The sequence below is a fragment of the Puma concolor genome, chromosome E3 (assembly GCF_028749965.1).
Source record: "Puma concolor isolate L17-30 chromosome E3, mPumCon1.1.hap2, whole genome shotgun sequence".
In the NCBI taxonomy this organism is placed as follows: domain Eukaryota; kingdom Metazoa; phylum Chordata; class Mammalia; order Carnivora; family Felidae; genus Puma; species Puma concolor.
Window position 1 is genome coordinate 7,300,923 of NC_141682.1, and position 14,893 is coordinate 7,315,815.

Sequence of the window (14,893 nt, forward strand, 5' to 3'; positions counted from 1 at the left end):
CTCCTGAAAAAAAGTATACCTCATCTTCATTCTTCAAACTTGGCCTAAGTTTTGCTACAGCTTGTTTGTCCTGGATTGCAATTGTCTTTTTTTCCCAAATAACACCCTTGTATGTGGTCAAACAACTGGCAGTTTTCATTTTAAAAGCTAAGAGTCATCACAACTAAGCATGGATGGTCTTGAGGGCAGGTCTGCACTGCAGTGACAGGAGGGAAGCCTTCCCACTGCGTTCAGTGGGCTTTCTCCAGTCCTCCCTTAAGATTGCTTTTCTGGTGCCAGAGTTCCGACCAGTCTGTCTGGTCATGTCCGGGCTGTTCAGTGTCCAGGATGCATGAAAAGCTAGGATGAGATGTGATTATCTCTTCAGGGGTCAAAAATAGGCAGGACCTGGAAATGCCAAGTCAACATTAGCTAATTTAGAGATTTGTTTTCTCTCCTGTGACAGACTGACTTCTGCAGAGTAGTTGAGTGTCCATGGGGCTGGAAAGCCCTGTTGAGTATGTGAACTTCCATATTCACTCCTTTAGGCCAAGAATTTTTTCAATCCAAGTAATCTTGTGTAAAGATGCTAATACATTTTTTGTAAGTGTAGTATTATAAGTCTGTATGTAAGTATATAGGATTCTATCATCTATTTACCTGTTATATCTCTTTATCATCTATCCATATGTACCTATTTATCTGTCATGTGTATCTATCTATTCCATCTATGTATGTATCTATCTATCTATCTATCTTTCTATCTAATCTATCTATCCCATCTGTCAATCATATCTATCTATCTACCTATCATCTATGAATGTATCTATAAAGAAAGAAATGTCTGAGGAGCCTCTGGTATTCAGCCCCCAGCTGTTTGAGTCTCTCCAATGCAGATATGCAGATATATGAACAGAGCCTTCAGGATGACTTCAGCACCAGTCTGTCTGCAACCACATGAGACCCCGAAGCAAGAGCTGCCCACCTGAATCTGGTCAACCCCAGATTCATGGGCAAAATAGATTGTTCAATCCTTTGGGGTGATCTGTCACACTACATTAAATCATTGGAATATCCCTCCTTCACTACAGTGGAAGAGAGATGACTATTGTGGGAATCTAGAGGAAGTCACCATCTTACAGTTCCTATGAATTGTGGAGGCAACTGTGGGGTTGTGGGTGAGCTCAGAGAAAGAAGTGATGAAGTCTAAGCAGGGCTGGCCCTTGGAGTCCCATGGGTCAGGACAAAGGGAAGAAAGGAAAATACTGACTTTACTGAGCCCCTGTCACATGCTGGGCCTCCTGGGCACCAACGCACCAAGGGCTCCAGCATGCCTCTCAGTAGGGCAATATTGTAGCTGTGGGGGGTAGCCAGCTTTGAAGAGTTCCCCAGTGTCTCCCTCCTACTGGTGTGTAGTCTCTGCCCCATGAACAGGGCTGGCCTATGAAACCAGGAGGATATTGTGGGGCTGAGGGTGTGTGGCTTCTGGAGCTGAGTCATAAGAGATGAAGATGCTTCCACCTTGCCCCTCTCTCTAGGGAATGCCAGCTGCTATGTTGTGAGAATTGTTAAGTGGCTATGTGGCATGGACCTGAGACCTGCCACAATCAGCCAGCCTGACAAGTGAGCTACCTTTGATGTAGGATATCCAGCTCAGTCCAATGTGTAGATGATGACAGCCCCAGCCAACAGCTTGGCTGTAGCCTCATGAGAAACTCAGGTCAGAAACACTGAGCTAAATCACTTTTGAATTCCTCACCCACAGATTCCAAGATAATGAGATCATCATTTTATGCCACTGTGTTTTAGGGTAATTTGTTACAGAGCAAAACTAATACAGAGATCGAGGAGCTGGAACATCTTGGATGGTTGCAGCAGGAAACTCTGCAGACTGTCCAGGAGCATGACTGTCAGCTGGGTTTGCTGGGCAGGGAGCAGGTGGTGGTGGTGGTGGTAGTGGTGGTGGAAGTATGTCTGTGTCCATATGTGTATGTGTGTGTGTACAGGTATGTATACAGGTATGTGTGTGTGTGTGTGTATGTGCCTGTGTGAATCCATATGTAGTGTGTCTATACATATATAAAGAGTCAGGGTCCCAGCAGTTGTTCTCTGGGAGGCTGAAGATTACTGCTGGCAGTAGGCTGTGCTGATTGAGGTGCAGACTCTCCTGGATTCATTAGCCATCTCTGCCACCTAAAGTTTGGAGGATCTAGTTATTCAATGCTGGGGAGACTCAGTTTCCCCGCCTGTGATGCAGTGATGCATCTACCGTGGGGTTTTTGTAATGATCAAAGATGTTAATGCAGATGATGCTCTGACATGATACCAGACATGAGGCGAGCCACCTACAGTGCTGGCCAAGGTCACTGAGATTCATACTTGCTGTGCAGGCTCTTGTCAGCTGGAGAAGGGATGGAAATTGCCCAGTTTAGCACAAATCTATTTGCTGAAGAGCCAGCTTGCTGAATGACTCAGTCACTAGATTCCTGAAGATACTGAGTTTCAGTTCTTCCTCTACCCCTAAGCCTATGATATGAAGAAGAGGGTTTTCCTGTAAACACACTTCACTAATTTATATCAGGACTTATGTTGTGCCATGACACCTGCCCATCTCCTGCATTGTCCTTTCTTTGCCCCTCCCCCCACTGCCCCGATTCTGCGGGCACATCGGTGCTGTGGTGGCTTTCCCATAAGCCCACACTAGTGTTCTCTCTATTTTTATGGAACTGTGTCTCTGTCTCTGACAGAGAAATGAGAGTGATGGAATATGTGAGGTCTAATATCTTGCTTTTTGGCAAATTGACTTATCTTGAATTAAGAGCAAGAAGGAAGCACTGGACTAAAAGCCAGCTCCTCCAGGTGTCAATGTTGTCATGGCTGTGGCCACATTGGCTAAAGCTTGACCCTTCCTTTTCCAGTGACTTGAAAGTGGTTTACATCATTAAGCCTCATGACCCTTTGTGTTATGCCACAACAACTGGTGCTCATGATTAATTAATTGGTCTATTTACAGAGTAATATGAACTTTGCACTCTCCACCTTACTGAAATTTGAAGGTGTTTGTTCAAAAAGATTATTCCATCATTCTTGTGTTGCTTCAAAATTACACCAGCAATAGCCCTCTTAGCCTCCAAAAATATAGAAATAAGGAAGTTATGGCTCCCTTTCAGGAGGACCTCATAATTGCATTGGACATAGAGACAGAAACATAATTACTGTATAATCAGTGTGCCCCAGATTCCTTGTTTAAGCCCAATGAGATTGGATCAGTATTAATTTGCTGGGCTGTTGCAACAAAATACCACAGACTGGGGAGCTTCAACAACAGAAATTTATTCTTCCACAATTCTGGAGGTTGGGAATACAAGATCAAGGGGTCAGCAAGGTTGGTTCCTTCTGCAGCCTCTCTCCATGGATTGCAGATGGTCAACTTCTCCCTGTGTCTTCACATTGTCTTCCCTCTATGGATGTCTGTGTCCTGACTTCCTCTTCTTATAAGGGCACCAGTCATGTTGGATTAAGGCCCATGCTGGTGACCTCATTTAACATTCTTTTCCTTTTTAAAGACATTTCCAACTATGGTCATGTTTTTAATTGCTAGCAGTTACGACTTCAACATACAGAGTTGGAGAGGATACAATTCGGCCTATACCAGGATCTGTGGACAGAGCCTGTGGGCCTACAGGTGCCTGTCACAGGAGGGCTAGGGGCTGAAAGCAGTGAACATACACTCTCATTAAAGCTGGGTTGAGGGTGGGGCTGGGTCCTAGGTGTCAGTGAGAAGGGCCCAGGTCATCAGGGGCAACTCCCAGGCCTGATAGAAGCATGGACACAGCTGCAGACCATCAAGGACCCTCTGTAGAACCAGGGCAGGGAGCAGGTGTCACCGGTAAGTCCCAGGCAGAGAGAGGGTTTGAGGCCTACTTTCCCAGCCCAGAAGTCACACCCCCAAACATCCTGAGCACATTCTGGGAGGAGCAGAGAAAGGGCTATGGGGAGCAGGGTCAGAAGACTGAACTCAGAAAACTTGTTACTCAAGTGACCAAGAAGTTGTTTTATGGTGGCAAGAAATTCTCCCTCCCCAATCTTACTCCAGGAAGGGTCTCACGGTGTTGATGCTGTCATCTCTGAAAAATTAAAAAGTTACATTTTCTTTAAGCATTGTGTATTTTCAAAAGCACTGTGTCTCTCATATCTGCAGTTGGAACCATAACACAATTTATTGATTAACAAAGATGAAATGGAAAGACTGTCACTGTTGGAGTCCAAGGCTTTAGTTTTACAGATTTCTCATTAATCTTCCTAACATCCCTCTGAGTAAACTGACGCACAGAGAGGTTAATGACTTCCTCAAGATGAGAGGGTGGAAAAGGTGGAACCCTATGACCTGTGGCCTCACTCCTTATGCTGTGCTGCATCCAGACAAGCTCATTAGTCTCACTGATAAGATGGAACCCCCAGCCCACAAAAGGCAAAGATGACTGTGAGGATAATGTTGGCCCCATTGCCTTCCTCTCAGGGCCTACACACTGCTGAGCACACAGTAGGCCTTCAGTAAAATATCTTGAGGCTGTTTGGGAAACATGTATTGGAAAGAGCACATGGACTCCACCAGTACCTCTCTTTTTTTTTTTTTTTTTTTTTTTTTTTTTTTTTTTTTTTTTTTTTTTTTTTTGTCATTTGGGGATTTCCCAAAACCTGCTATCAGGAGGTTCGTCTGAACCTCAAACATGCCTAGAAGGTCAGCAGGAAGGACTGGTCCTGGATTTTCTTTAGATACACAAACATTTCCTAGATACCGCTCTGGATCAGTCCAAGATGTGCCCTATTGGTGGGGAAAAGTTAGACCCTTGAGTAGACAGATTTAATGTGGCAGAAGGTCAGTCTCAGTGCTTTAATTCAAGAGAAGGAACACTTGTCCCCAGTGGTGGTTGGGAGGAGCTGATACTTGATGGAGGCTTCTAAAAATTTATCTTATTCAAAACTCAAATTTGTAGATGTACATGCTTTAAAAAGTTGAACAGTACTATGGTAGTTTTAACAAAACTGGTTTTCTCAACCTGATTTTTCTTGGTTTTCTCCCTCATTTCTGTAGAGACCATCTCCTTGTAGCCTTTAGAAGAATGATGAAGAGTGAAATTTTTTTAAGAATGTGCATGTCTGAATATATCTCTGCTCTACCCTCATGCTTGATGGATGATTTGAGCATAGAATTCTAGGTGGGCTAGATGTTTCTCCATGAACTTGTATACATAGAGACTTGTCTGTACTATCACTGCTGAGAAGATTCCTGCCCTTCTGGTTTCTGATTCATTGTATGTAACCTATGTCTTGCTCCTCTCACTCTTTCTGCAAGAATTTGGGGTTTTCTTTTTGTCCTTGGTGTACAGAAATGTTATGATGGTGTGCCTTCATGGATCTGCTGTCATCCATTATTCTAGGCAGAGTTGTCCAAGAGACCATTCTGCAATGATGCAAATGTTCTGTATCCGTGTTGTCCAATATGGTTGCCTCCAGTCACATGGGGGTATTGTGCACTGGAAATTTGGCCAGTGTGGCTGAGGAACTGTATTTCTGATTTTATCTTTTTTATTAAATTTATACTGAAATCTAACTCACCACATTGTGTTCAAAGGCTGTAGTGAGTGGTGCAGTGCATTGGACTTTCAATCTGGAAACTTTTGCTCTTCAGTTGTGGGAAATTTTCTTGAATTATTTAATTGTATGTATTCTCTGTTCTGAAACCTCTATTGGTCAGATGGTAGAATTCCTGACATTATTCTCTGGTTTTCTTATTTTTTTCTCTCCCATTTTTTGGGGTCAATTACTTACACAAAATTAACCTAGTGAAAAAAAAGGAGGGAGCACTTGGGTGGCTCAGTTTAGCGTCCAACTTCAGCTCAGTTCATGATCTCCGTTTGTGGGTTCAAGCCCTGCATCAGGCTCTGTGCTGACAGCTCAGAGCCTGGAACCTGCTTTGGATTCTGTGTCTCCCTCTCTCTGCCCCTCCCCTGATCGCACTCGGTCTCTCTCTCTCAAAAATAAATAAACATTAAAAAAAATTAACCTAGTGAACATGTCTTTGTTTTAAATTATGTTATTTTATCCTTTATTGATTTCTTTGCATTAATATTGATTTTATGTTTTTATTTCACTTATTTAAATTCTAGTTAACATATAGTATAGTAGTGGTGTCAGGAGTAGAATTTAGTGATTCATCACTTACATATGATACCCAGTGCTCATCACAACAAGTGCCCTCCTTAATGCCACTCAGCCTTTTAGCCCATCCCCTCTGCACTTCCCCTCCAGCAACTCTGTTCTCTGTATTTAAGAGTATCTTCTGGTTTGCCTCCCTCTCTGTTTTTATCTTATTTTTCCTTCCCTTACTCTATGTTCATGTTTTGATTCCTAATTCCACCTATGAGTGAAATCATATATTTGTCTTTATCTGACTGACTTATTTCACGTAGCATAATACACTCTAGTTACATCCACATTTTGCAATTGACAAGATTTCATTCTTCGTGATCACCAAGTAATATTCTATTGTGTATATATATATACCACCTCTTGATTATCCATCCACCAGTGGATGGGTACTTGGGCTTTTTCCATAATTTGGCTATTCTTTGTTTTTGTTTTTTTCTTTCTTTTTTAAATTATATATTTTTAAATTTACATCCAAATTGGTTACCATATAGTACAACAATGATTTCAGGAGTAGATTCCTTAGTGCCCCTTACCCATTTAGCCCATCCCTCCTCACACACACTCTACAGTAACCCTATGTTTGTTCTCCATATTTATGAGTCTCTTATGCTTTGTCCCCCTCCCTGTTTTTATATTATTTTTGTTTCCCTGCTCTTATGTTCATCTGTTTTGTCTCTTAAAGTTCTCATATGAGTGAAGTCATATGGCATTTGTCTTTCTCTGACTTGCTAATTTCATTTAGCATAATACCCTCCTGTTCCATCCACGTAGTTGCAAATGGCAAGATTTCATTCATTTTTATTGCCGAGTAATACTCCATTGTATATACAGACCACATCTTCTTTATCCATTCAACCATCAATGGACATTTGGGCTCTTTCCATACTCTGGCTATTGTTGATAGTGCTGCTATAAACTATGGGGTGCACGTGTCCCTTCAAAACAGCACACCTGTATCCCTTGGATAAATGCCTAGTGTGCAATTACTGGGTCGTAGGGTGGTTCTATTTTAATTTTTTGTGGAACCTCCATACTGTTATCCAGAGTGGCTGCACCAGCTTGCATTCCCACCAACAATGCAAAAGAGATCCTCTTTCTCTGCATCCTCATCAACATCTGTTTTTGCCTGAGTTGTTAATGTTAGCCATTCTGACAGGTGTGAGGTGGTATCTCATTGTGGTCTTGATTTGTATTTCCCTGATGATGAGTGATGTGGAGCATTTTTTCATGTGTCTGTTGGCCATCTGGATATCTTCTTTGGAGAAGTGTCTATCCATGTCTTTTGCCCATTTCTTCACTGGATTATTTGTTTTTTGGGTGTTGAGTTTGATAAGCTCTTTATAGATTTTGGATACTAACCCTTTATCTGATATATCATTTGCAAATATCTACTCCCATTCCGCTGGTTGCCTTTTAGTTTTGCCGATCGTCTCCTTCACCATATAAAAACTTTTTATTTTGATGAAGTCCCAATAGTTCATTTTTGCTTTTGTTTCCCTTGCTTCCAGAGACGTGTTGAGTAAGAAGTTGCTGCAGCCAAGGTCAAAGAAGTTTTTGCCTGCTTTCTCATCGAGGATTTTGATGGCTTACTGTCTTACATTTAGGTCTTTCACCCATTTTGAGTTTATTTTTTGTGTATGGTGTAATAAAGTGGTTCAGGTTCATTCTTCTGCATGTCACTGTTCAGTTTTCCCAGCACCACTTGCTAAAGAGACTGTCTTTCTCCATTGGATATTCTTTCCTGCTTTGTCAAAGATTAGTTGGCCATACATTTATGGGTCCATTTCTGGAGTTTCTATTCTGTTCCATTGATCTGGGTGTCTGTTTTTGTGCCAGTACCATACTGTCCTGATGATTATAACTTTGTAATACAGCTTGAAGTCTGGGATTGTGATGCCTCCTGCTTTGGTTTTCTTTTTCAAGACTGCTTTGGCTATTTGGGGTCTTTTCTGGTTCCGTACAAATTTTAGGATTGTTTTTTTTAGCTCTGTAAAGAATCCTGGTGTCATTTTGATAGGGATTGCGTTGAATATGTAGATTGCTTTGGGTAGTATTGACATTTTAACAATATTTGTTCTTCCTATCCAGAAGCATGGAATATTTTTCCACTTTTTTGTGTCTTCTTCAATTTCTTTCATAAGCTTTCTATAGTTTTCAGTGTGTGATTTTTCATCTTTTTTGCTTAGGTTTATTCTTAGGTATTTTATGGTTTTTGGTGCAATTATAAATGAGATCAATTCCTTGATTTCTCTTTCTGTTGCTTCATTGTTGGTGTATAGGAATGCAACCGATTTCTGTGCATTGATCTTATATTGTACAACTTTGCTGAATTTATGGATCAGTTCTAGCAGGGTTTTGGTGAAGCCTTTTGGGTTTTAGAGTATCACATCATCTGCAAAGAGTGTATGTTTGACTTTCTCCTGGATGCTTTGGGTGCCTTTATTTCTTTGTGTAGTCTTACTGCTTGAGGGTAAGACTTCCAATACTATGTTGAATAACAATGGCGAGAGTGGACATCCCTGTATTGTTCCTGACCTTAGGGGGAGAGCTCTCAGTTTTTCCCCATTGAGGATGATATTAGAGGTGGGACTTTCATATATGGCTTTTATGATCTCCAGGTACGATCCTTCTATCCCTACTTTCTTGAGGGTTTTTATCAAGAAAGGATGTTGGATTTTGTGAAATGCTTTCTCTGCATCTTTTGAGAGGATCGTGTGGTTCTTGTCCTTTTTTTTAATTGATGTGATGAATCATATTGATTGTTTTGCAGATTTTGAACCAGCCCTGCATCCCAGGTATAAATCCCACTTGGTCATGGTGAATAAGTCTGTTAATGTATTGTTGGATCCAGTTGGCTAGTATCATCTTGAGGATTTTTTTGCATCCATATTCATCAGGGAAATTGGTCTATAGTTCTCCCTTTTAGTGGGGTCTCTGTGTGGTTTTGGAATCAAGGTAATGCTGGCTTCATAGAAAGAGTTTGGAAGTTTTCCTTCCATTTCTATTTTTTGGAACAGCTTCAAGAGAATAGGTGTTAACTCTTCCTTAAATGTTTGGTAGAATTCCCCTGGAAAGCCATCTATCCCTGGACTCTTGTTTTTTGGGAGAATTTTGACTACTAATTTGATTTCCTTACTGGTTATGGGTCTGTTCAAATTTTCTATTTCTTCCTGTTTCAATTTTGGTAGTGTATATGTTTCTAGGAATTTGTTCGTTTCTTCCAGATTGCCCATTTTATTGGCATATAATTGCTCATAATATTCTCTTATTATTGTTCTTATTTCTGCTGTGTTGGTTGTGATCTCTCCTCTTTCATTCTTGATTTTATTTATTTGGGTCCTTTCCTTGTCTTTTTGATCAAACTGGCTAGTGGTTTATCGATTTTGTTAATTCTTTCAAAGAACCAGCTTCTGGTTTCATTGATCTGTTCTGGTTTGTTTGTTTGTTTGTTTGCTTGTTTGCTTGTTTGTTTTGGTTTTGATAGCATTAGTTTCTGCTCTAGTCTTTATTATTTCTTGTCTTCTGCTAGTTTTGGGTTTTATTTGCTGTTCTTTTTCCAGCTCTTTAAGGTGTAAGGTTAAGTTGTGTATCTGAGACCTTTCTTACTTCTTTAGGAAGGCCTGGATTGCTATATACTTTCCTCTTATGACCACCTTTGCTGCATCCCAGAAGTTTGGGGCTGTGGTGTTGTCATTTTCATTGGCTTCCATGTACTTTTTAATTTCCTTTTTAACTTCTTGGTTAGCCCATTCATTTTTTAGTAGGATGTTCTTTAGTCTCCAAATATTTTTTACCTTTTCAAAATTTCTTGTGGTTGATTTTGAGTTTCATAGCATTGTGGTCTGAAAATATGCATGGCATGATCTCGATTTTTTTGTACTTGTTGAGAGATGATTGTGTCCCAGTATGTGATCTCTTGTGGAGAAAGTTCCATGTGCACTGGAGAAGAATGTGTATTCTGCTGCTTTTGGGTGAAATGTTCTGAATATATCCGTTAAGTCCATCTGGTCCAGTGTGTCATTCAAAGCCACTGTTTCCTTGTTGATTTTCTGTTTTGATGATCTGTCCATTGTTGTAACTGGGGTGTTGAAGTCCCCTACTATTATGGTATTATTATCAATGAGTTTCTTTATGTTTCTGATTAATTGATCTATATATTTGGGTGCTTTCACGTTTGGAGCATACATGTTTACAATTGTTAGGTCTTCTTGGTGGATAGACCCCTTAATTATGATATAATGCCCTTCTTCATCTCTCATTACAGTCTTTATTTTAAAGTCTAGATTGTCTGATGTAAGTATGGCTACTCCAACTTTCTTTTGGCTAGCATTAGCACAATAGATCATTCTCCATCCCCTTACTTTCTTTTATTTGTTTGTTTGTTTGTTTATCTAATATAATATATTGTCAAATTGGCTTCCATACACCACCCAGTGCTCATCCCAACATGTGTCCTCCTCAATGCCCTTTCTCTTACTTTCTCTCTGAAGGTGTTTTTAGGTCTAAAGTGAGTCTCTTGTAAACAGCATATAGATGGATATTGTTTTCTTTTACATTCTGGTACCCTGGTACCTTGATTGGAGCATTGAGTCCATTGACATTTATAATGAGTACTAAAAGATATGAGTTTATCTCCATTATGTTGCCTGTAGAGTTTGAGTTTCTGGTGTTCTCTGGTCCTTCCTAGTCTTTCTTGCTTTTGGTCTTTTTTTTCCATCTCTTCTCCCCTCAGAGAGTCCCCCTTAAAATTTTTTGCAGGGCTGGGTTAGTGGTCCTTTAAGTTTTGTTTGTCTGGGAAACTTATCTCTCCTTCTATTTAGAATGACAGCCTTGCTGGAGAGAGAATTATTGGCTGCATATTTTTCCGATTTAGCACATTGAATATATCCTGCCACTCCTTTCTGGCCTGCCAAGTTTCTGTGGTTAGGTCTGCTGCAAACCTGATCTGTCTTCCCTTGTGGGTTAAGGACTTTTTTTTTTCCCTTGCTGCTTTCATGATTCTTTCCTTGACTGAGTATTGTGTGAATTTGACTATGATATGCCTTGTTGATGGTCAGTTTTTGTTGAATCTAGGGGAAGTCCTCTGTGCTTCCTGGATTTTGATGTCTGTGTCTTTCCCCAGGTTATGAAAATTTTCTGCCATGATTTGCTCACATAACTCTTCTCCTTTTTCTCTCTCTTCATCTTCTGGGACCCCTATGATTCTGATGTTGTTCCTTTTTAATGAGTCACTGATTTCTCTTATTCTTAAAACATGCTCTTTTGCCTTAGTTTACCTGTTTTTTTCTGCCTCATAATTCCCCATAAATTTGTCCTCTATATCGCTGACTCACTGCTCTTCTTCATCCATCTTTGCCACTAGGGCAGCCATTCGAGATTGCAGCTCTGTTATAGCATTTTTTATTTCACCCTATCTTTTATGCCTTTTCTCTCCAAAGAAAGGGATTCTAATCTAGTTTCAACACCAGTTAGTTTTCTTATTATCGTGAGTCTAAATTCTGATTCAGGCATCTTGTTGTATCTGTGTTGCATAACTTTGGCTGTCATTTCTTCCTGTTCTTTCTTTTGGAGTGAATTCCTTCACATTGTGATTTTAAAGGAAGAAAAGGAATTAATAAGGTAAAAAATAAAGTTAAAAAATTAAAAACAACAAAAAAAATCAAATGATGCTATGTCCTAGGTGTGTTTTGGTCTGGTGTTGAAAGGAGGTTGAGAGATTAGAGAAAAAGGGGAAAGCTAAGAAAAGAAAAAAAGGAAAACATTTGAAAATTTGAAAAAATGAGTACACTAAAATAGAATAAAATGAAATGATGGAAGCAAAATAGAATTTACAAAATTTACAAAAAAGTAAAAAATATAGTAGAAAAAATTAAAGGAAATTATTTTTAATAAAAATGGGAAAAAATTTTTCTCTTTCTGTATTCAAGAATGAAAGAAAAGAAAAAAATTGAATAGATGGACCAGCGAACAGACTGAAATACATTTGAAATTACATGGTTTTCCACTTGAAGTCAAACTATGAAGCACTTTATAATCTGTAAACTAAGCAGGCAAAGAAAGTTGTAGTTTTCCTGAAGAGCGAGGTTGGCCCAGTGGGTGGGGCTTAGTGTAACAGCTCTGTTCTTCACTAGATGGAGCTGCTTAGCTTACTGGGGTGGATTGTTGTGGCACACGTAGGTGTGTATGTGCATGCGCAGGAAGGGTGAAAATGGCGTCACCCAGCTACCCAGTCTCTAGTATCAGAACTCTGTTCTCCCCAATCAGCAATCACACACCCATCCTTTGTCTCCAGCTTCCATCCACTCCATGCTGTTATACTGTCTGTGACCAAGCCATCAGGTTGCCAGGCATCACCTCCCTCCTAAGTTTTATCCCAGATGCGTCTGTGTTTCCCAACTCCTCACTTCTGAGGGACTGTGGCTTTAACCTGTTTTGACCCTCTGGGGGTGGGTCTCACTGAGCAATGGTTGGGTGCCAGCCTGCCCCAGAAAAAGTGCACGCTATCATGTAACAGGACTGTTTCAGGGATTATGGTAAATCACAACACACATCTGGCACCAGGCTTCCCCCTTAACTTCCTTGTCCCAGCACTAGCAAATGTGGTTGTTCTCCAAGGTCCACTGGGACCTTTGCTGGTGGCCACACAGCCTCTACCAGTTGTCCTCCCAGAAGGGAACCACCTCTCACCGTGTGGCCCAAAGACCCTTCAGAACCTTCTTTCTGCTCCCAGGATTCGCTCTTTCCACCAGAGCACCACCAGGTATCAATCTGTGGAGTTTCAGACTCTGTGCTCTCCCTGTTTATAGAGTCTTAATGGAATTTAAACTTCTTCTTTCTCCTTTCTCCCTTTTTTGTTCAGTCCCTTGCATACTTTCTTTTCTCTCCATTTGCTTTCAGGAACGGTATGTGTGTGGATGCTTTCCTGTACTCTCCCCCCGGCTCTGTCCTCTCTGCAAGCAAAAACAGCTCCCTGCCCTCCACAGCTTCTCTCTTCCCCAGCTCACCTCTTTGCACCACATACCTGCCAAGTTCTGTGGTTCACGTTGTGGAGATTGTTGTGTTAATCCTCAAGTAAGTTTTCTAGGTGTGCAAGATGGTTTAGTGTTGATCTGGCTGCATTTCAGAGCTGAGAGATGCAAAAAAAATTTCCATGCTGTTGCACTGTCTTGGCTCCTCCCAGAGTTTAGCTTTTATTGACATATCATGCACTCTACTTAGGGAACTGTATAGAGACAAATTATGCCCACTAGGAGAAAGAAGACAAGAGGGATCTCATCCTAGTGGAGCTTTACATCCTGCAAGGGTAGAGAAAAGTGAGGTGTGGTAGTCTTGTTCCCCACTCTGTATTTACACAGCTGAAAGATACTACAGACTCCAATTAGAATCCAGGAAATGAAGTCTCTAAACATTTATGTTCTCAGACTCCTCACAGACCAAGTGATAAAAAGAGCCATTTAAACATAATAGGTATGGGTGGAGAGAGGGAAGATGGCGGTGTAGGAGGATGCTGGGCTCACCGCGCGTCCTGCTGATCACTTAGATTCCACCTACACCTGCCTAAATAACCCAGAAAACCACCAGAGGATTAGCAGAACGGAGTCTCCGGAGCCAAGCGCAGACGAGAGGCCCACGGAAGAGGGTAGGAAGGGCGGCGAGGCGGTGCACGCTCCACAGACTGGAGGGAGGGAGCCGGGGTGGAGGGGCGGCTCGCCGGCCAAGCAGAGCCCCCGAGTCTGGCTTGCAAAAGCGGAGGGGCCTGACGGACGGATTGTGTTCTGACAGCAAGCGCGACTTAGCGTCTGGGAGGTCTTAAGTTAACAGCTCTGCTCAGAAAGCGGGAAGGCTGGAGGACAAAGGGAGGGAGAGTTGCTGAGCCCCCAAACGACAGAGCTGTGTTTGGTGGGGAACAAAGGCGCTCACCAGCGCCATCTCCCGCGCCCATCCCCCAGCCAAAATCCCAAAGGGAACCAGTTCCTGCCAGGGAACTTGCTGGCTCCGCCCAAACACCCAACTCTGTGCTTCTGCGGAGCCAAACCTCTGGCAGCGGATCAGACTCCCTCCCACTGCCACAGGGCCCCTCCTGAAGTGGATCACCTAAGGAGAAGCAAGCTAAGCCTGCCCCTCCTGCCCCCGTGCATCTTGCCTACCCACCCCAGCTAATACGCCAGATCCCCAGCACCACAAGCCTGGCAGTGTGCAAGTAGCCCAGACGGGCCACGCCACCCCACAGTGAATCCCGCCCCTAGGAGAGGGGAAGAGAAGACACACACCAGTCTGACTGTGGCCCCAGCAGTGGGCTGGGGGCAGACATCAGGTCAGACTGCGGCCCGCCCACCAACTCCAGTTATACACCACAGCACAGGGGAAGTGCCCTGCAGGTCCTCACCACTCCAGGGACTATCCAAAATGACCAAACGGAAGAATTCCCCTCAGAAGAATCTCCAGGAAATAACAACAGCTAATGAACTGATCAAAAAGGATTTAAATAATATAACAGAAAGTGAATTTAGAATAATAGTCATAAAATTAATCGCTGGGCTTGAACACAGTATAGAGGACAGCAGAGAATCTCTTGCTACAGAGATCAAGGGACTAAGGAACAGTCACGAGGAGCTGAAAAGTGCTTTAAACGAAATGCAAAACAAAATGGAAACGACGACAGCTCGGATTGAAGAGGCAGAGGAGAGAATAGGTGAACTAG

At 41.9% G+C, this 14,893-nt stretch overlaps 1 protein-coding gene across 1 annotated transcript in view; it reads left to right on the forward strand.

The window, feature by feature from the left end:
- The first annotated feature begins 1,651 nt into the window (after positions 1-1,651).
- LOC147572921 (cytochrome P450 3A19-like) overlaps positions 1,652-14,893 on the forward strand; it is a 38,298-nt gene continuing 25,056 nt past the window's right edge. The window contains 2 exon segments of the mRNA XM_086692777.1: positions 1,652-1,678; positions 1,789-1,947. Coding sequence (XP_086548903.1) covers positions 1,652-1,678; positions 1,789-1,947 — 186 coding nt within the window.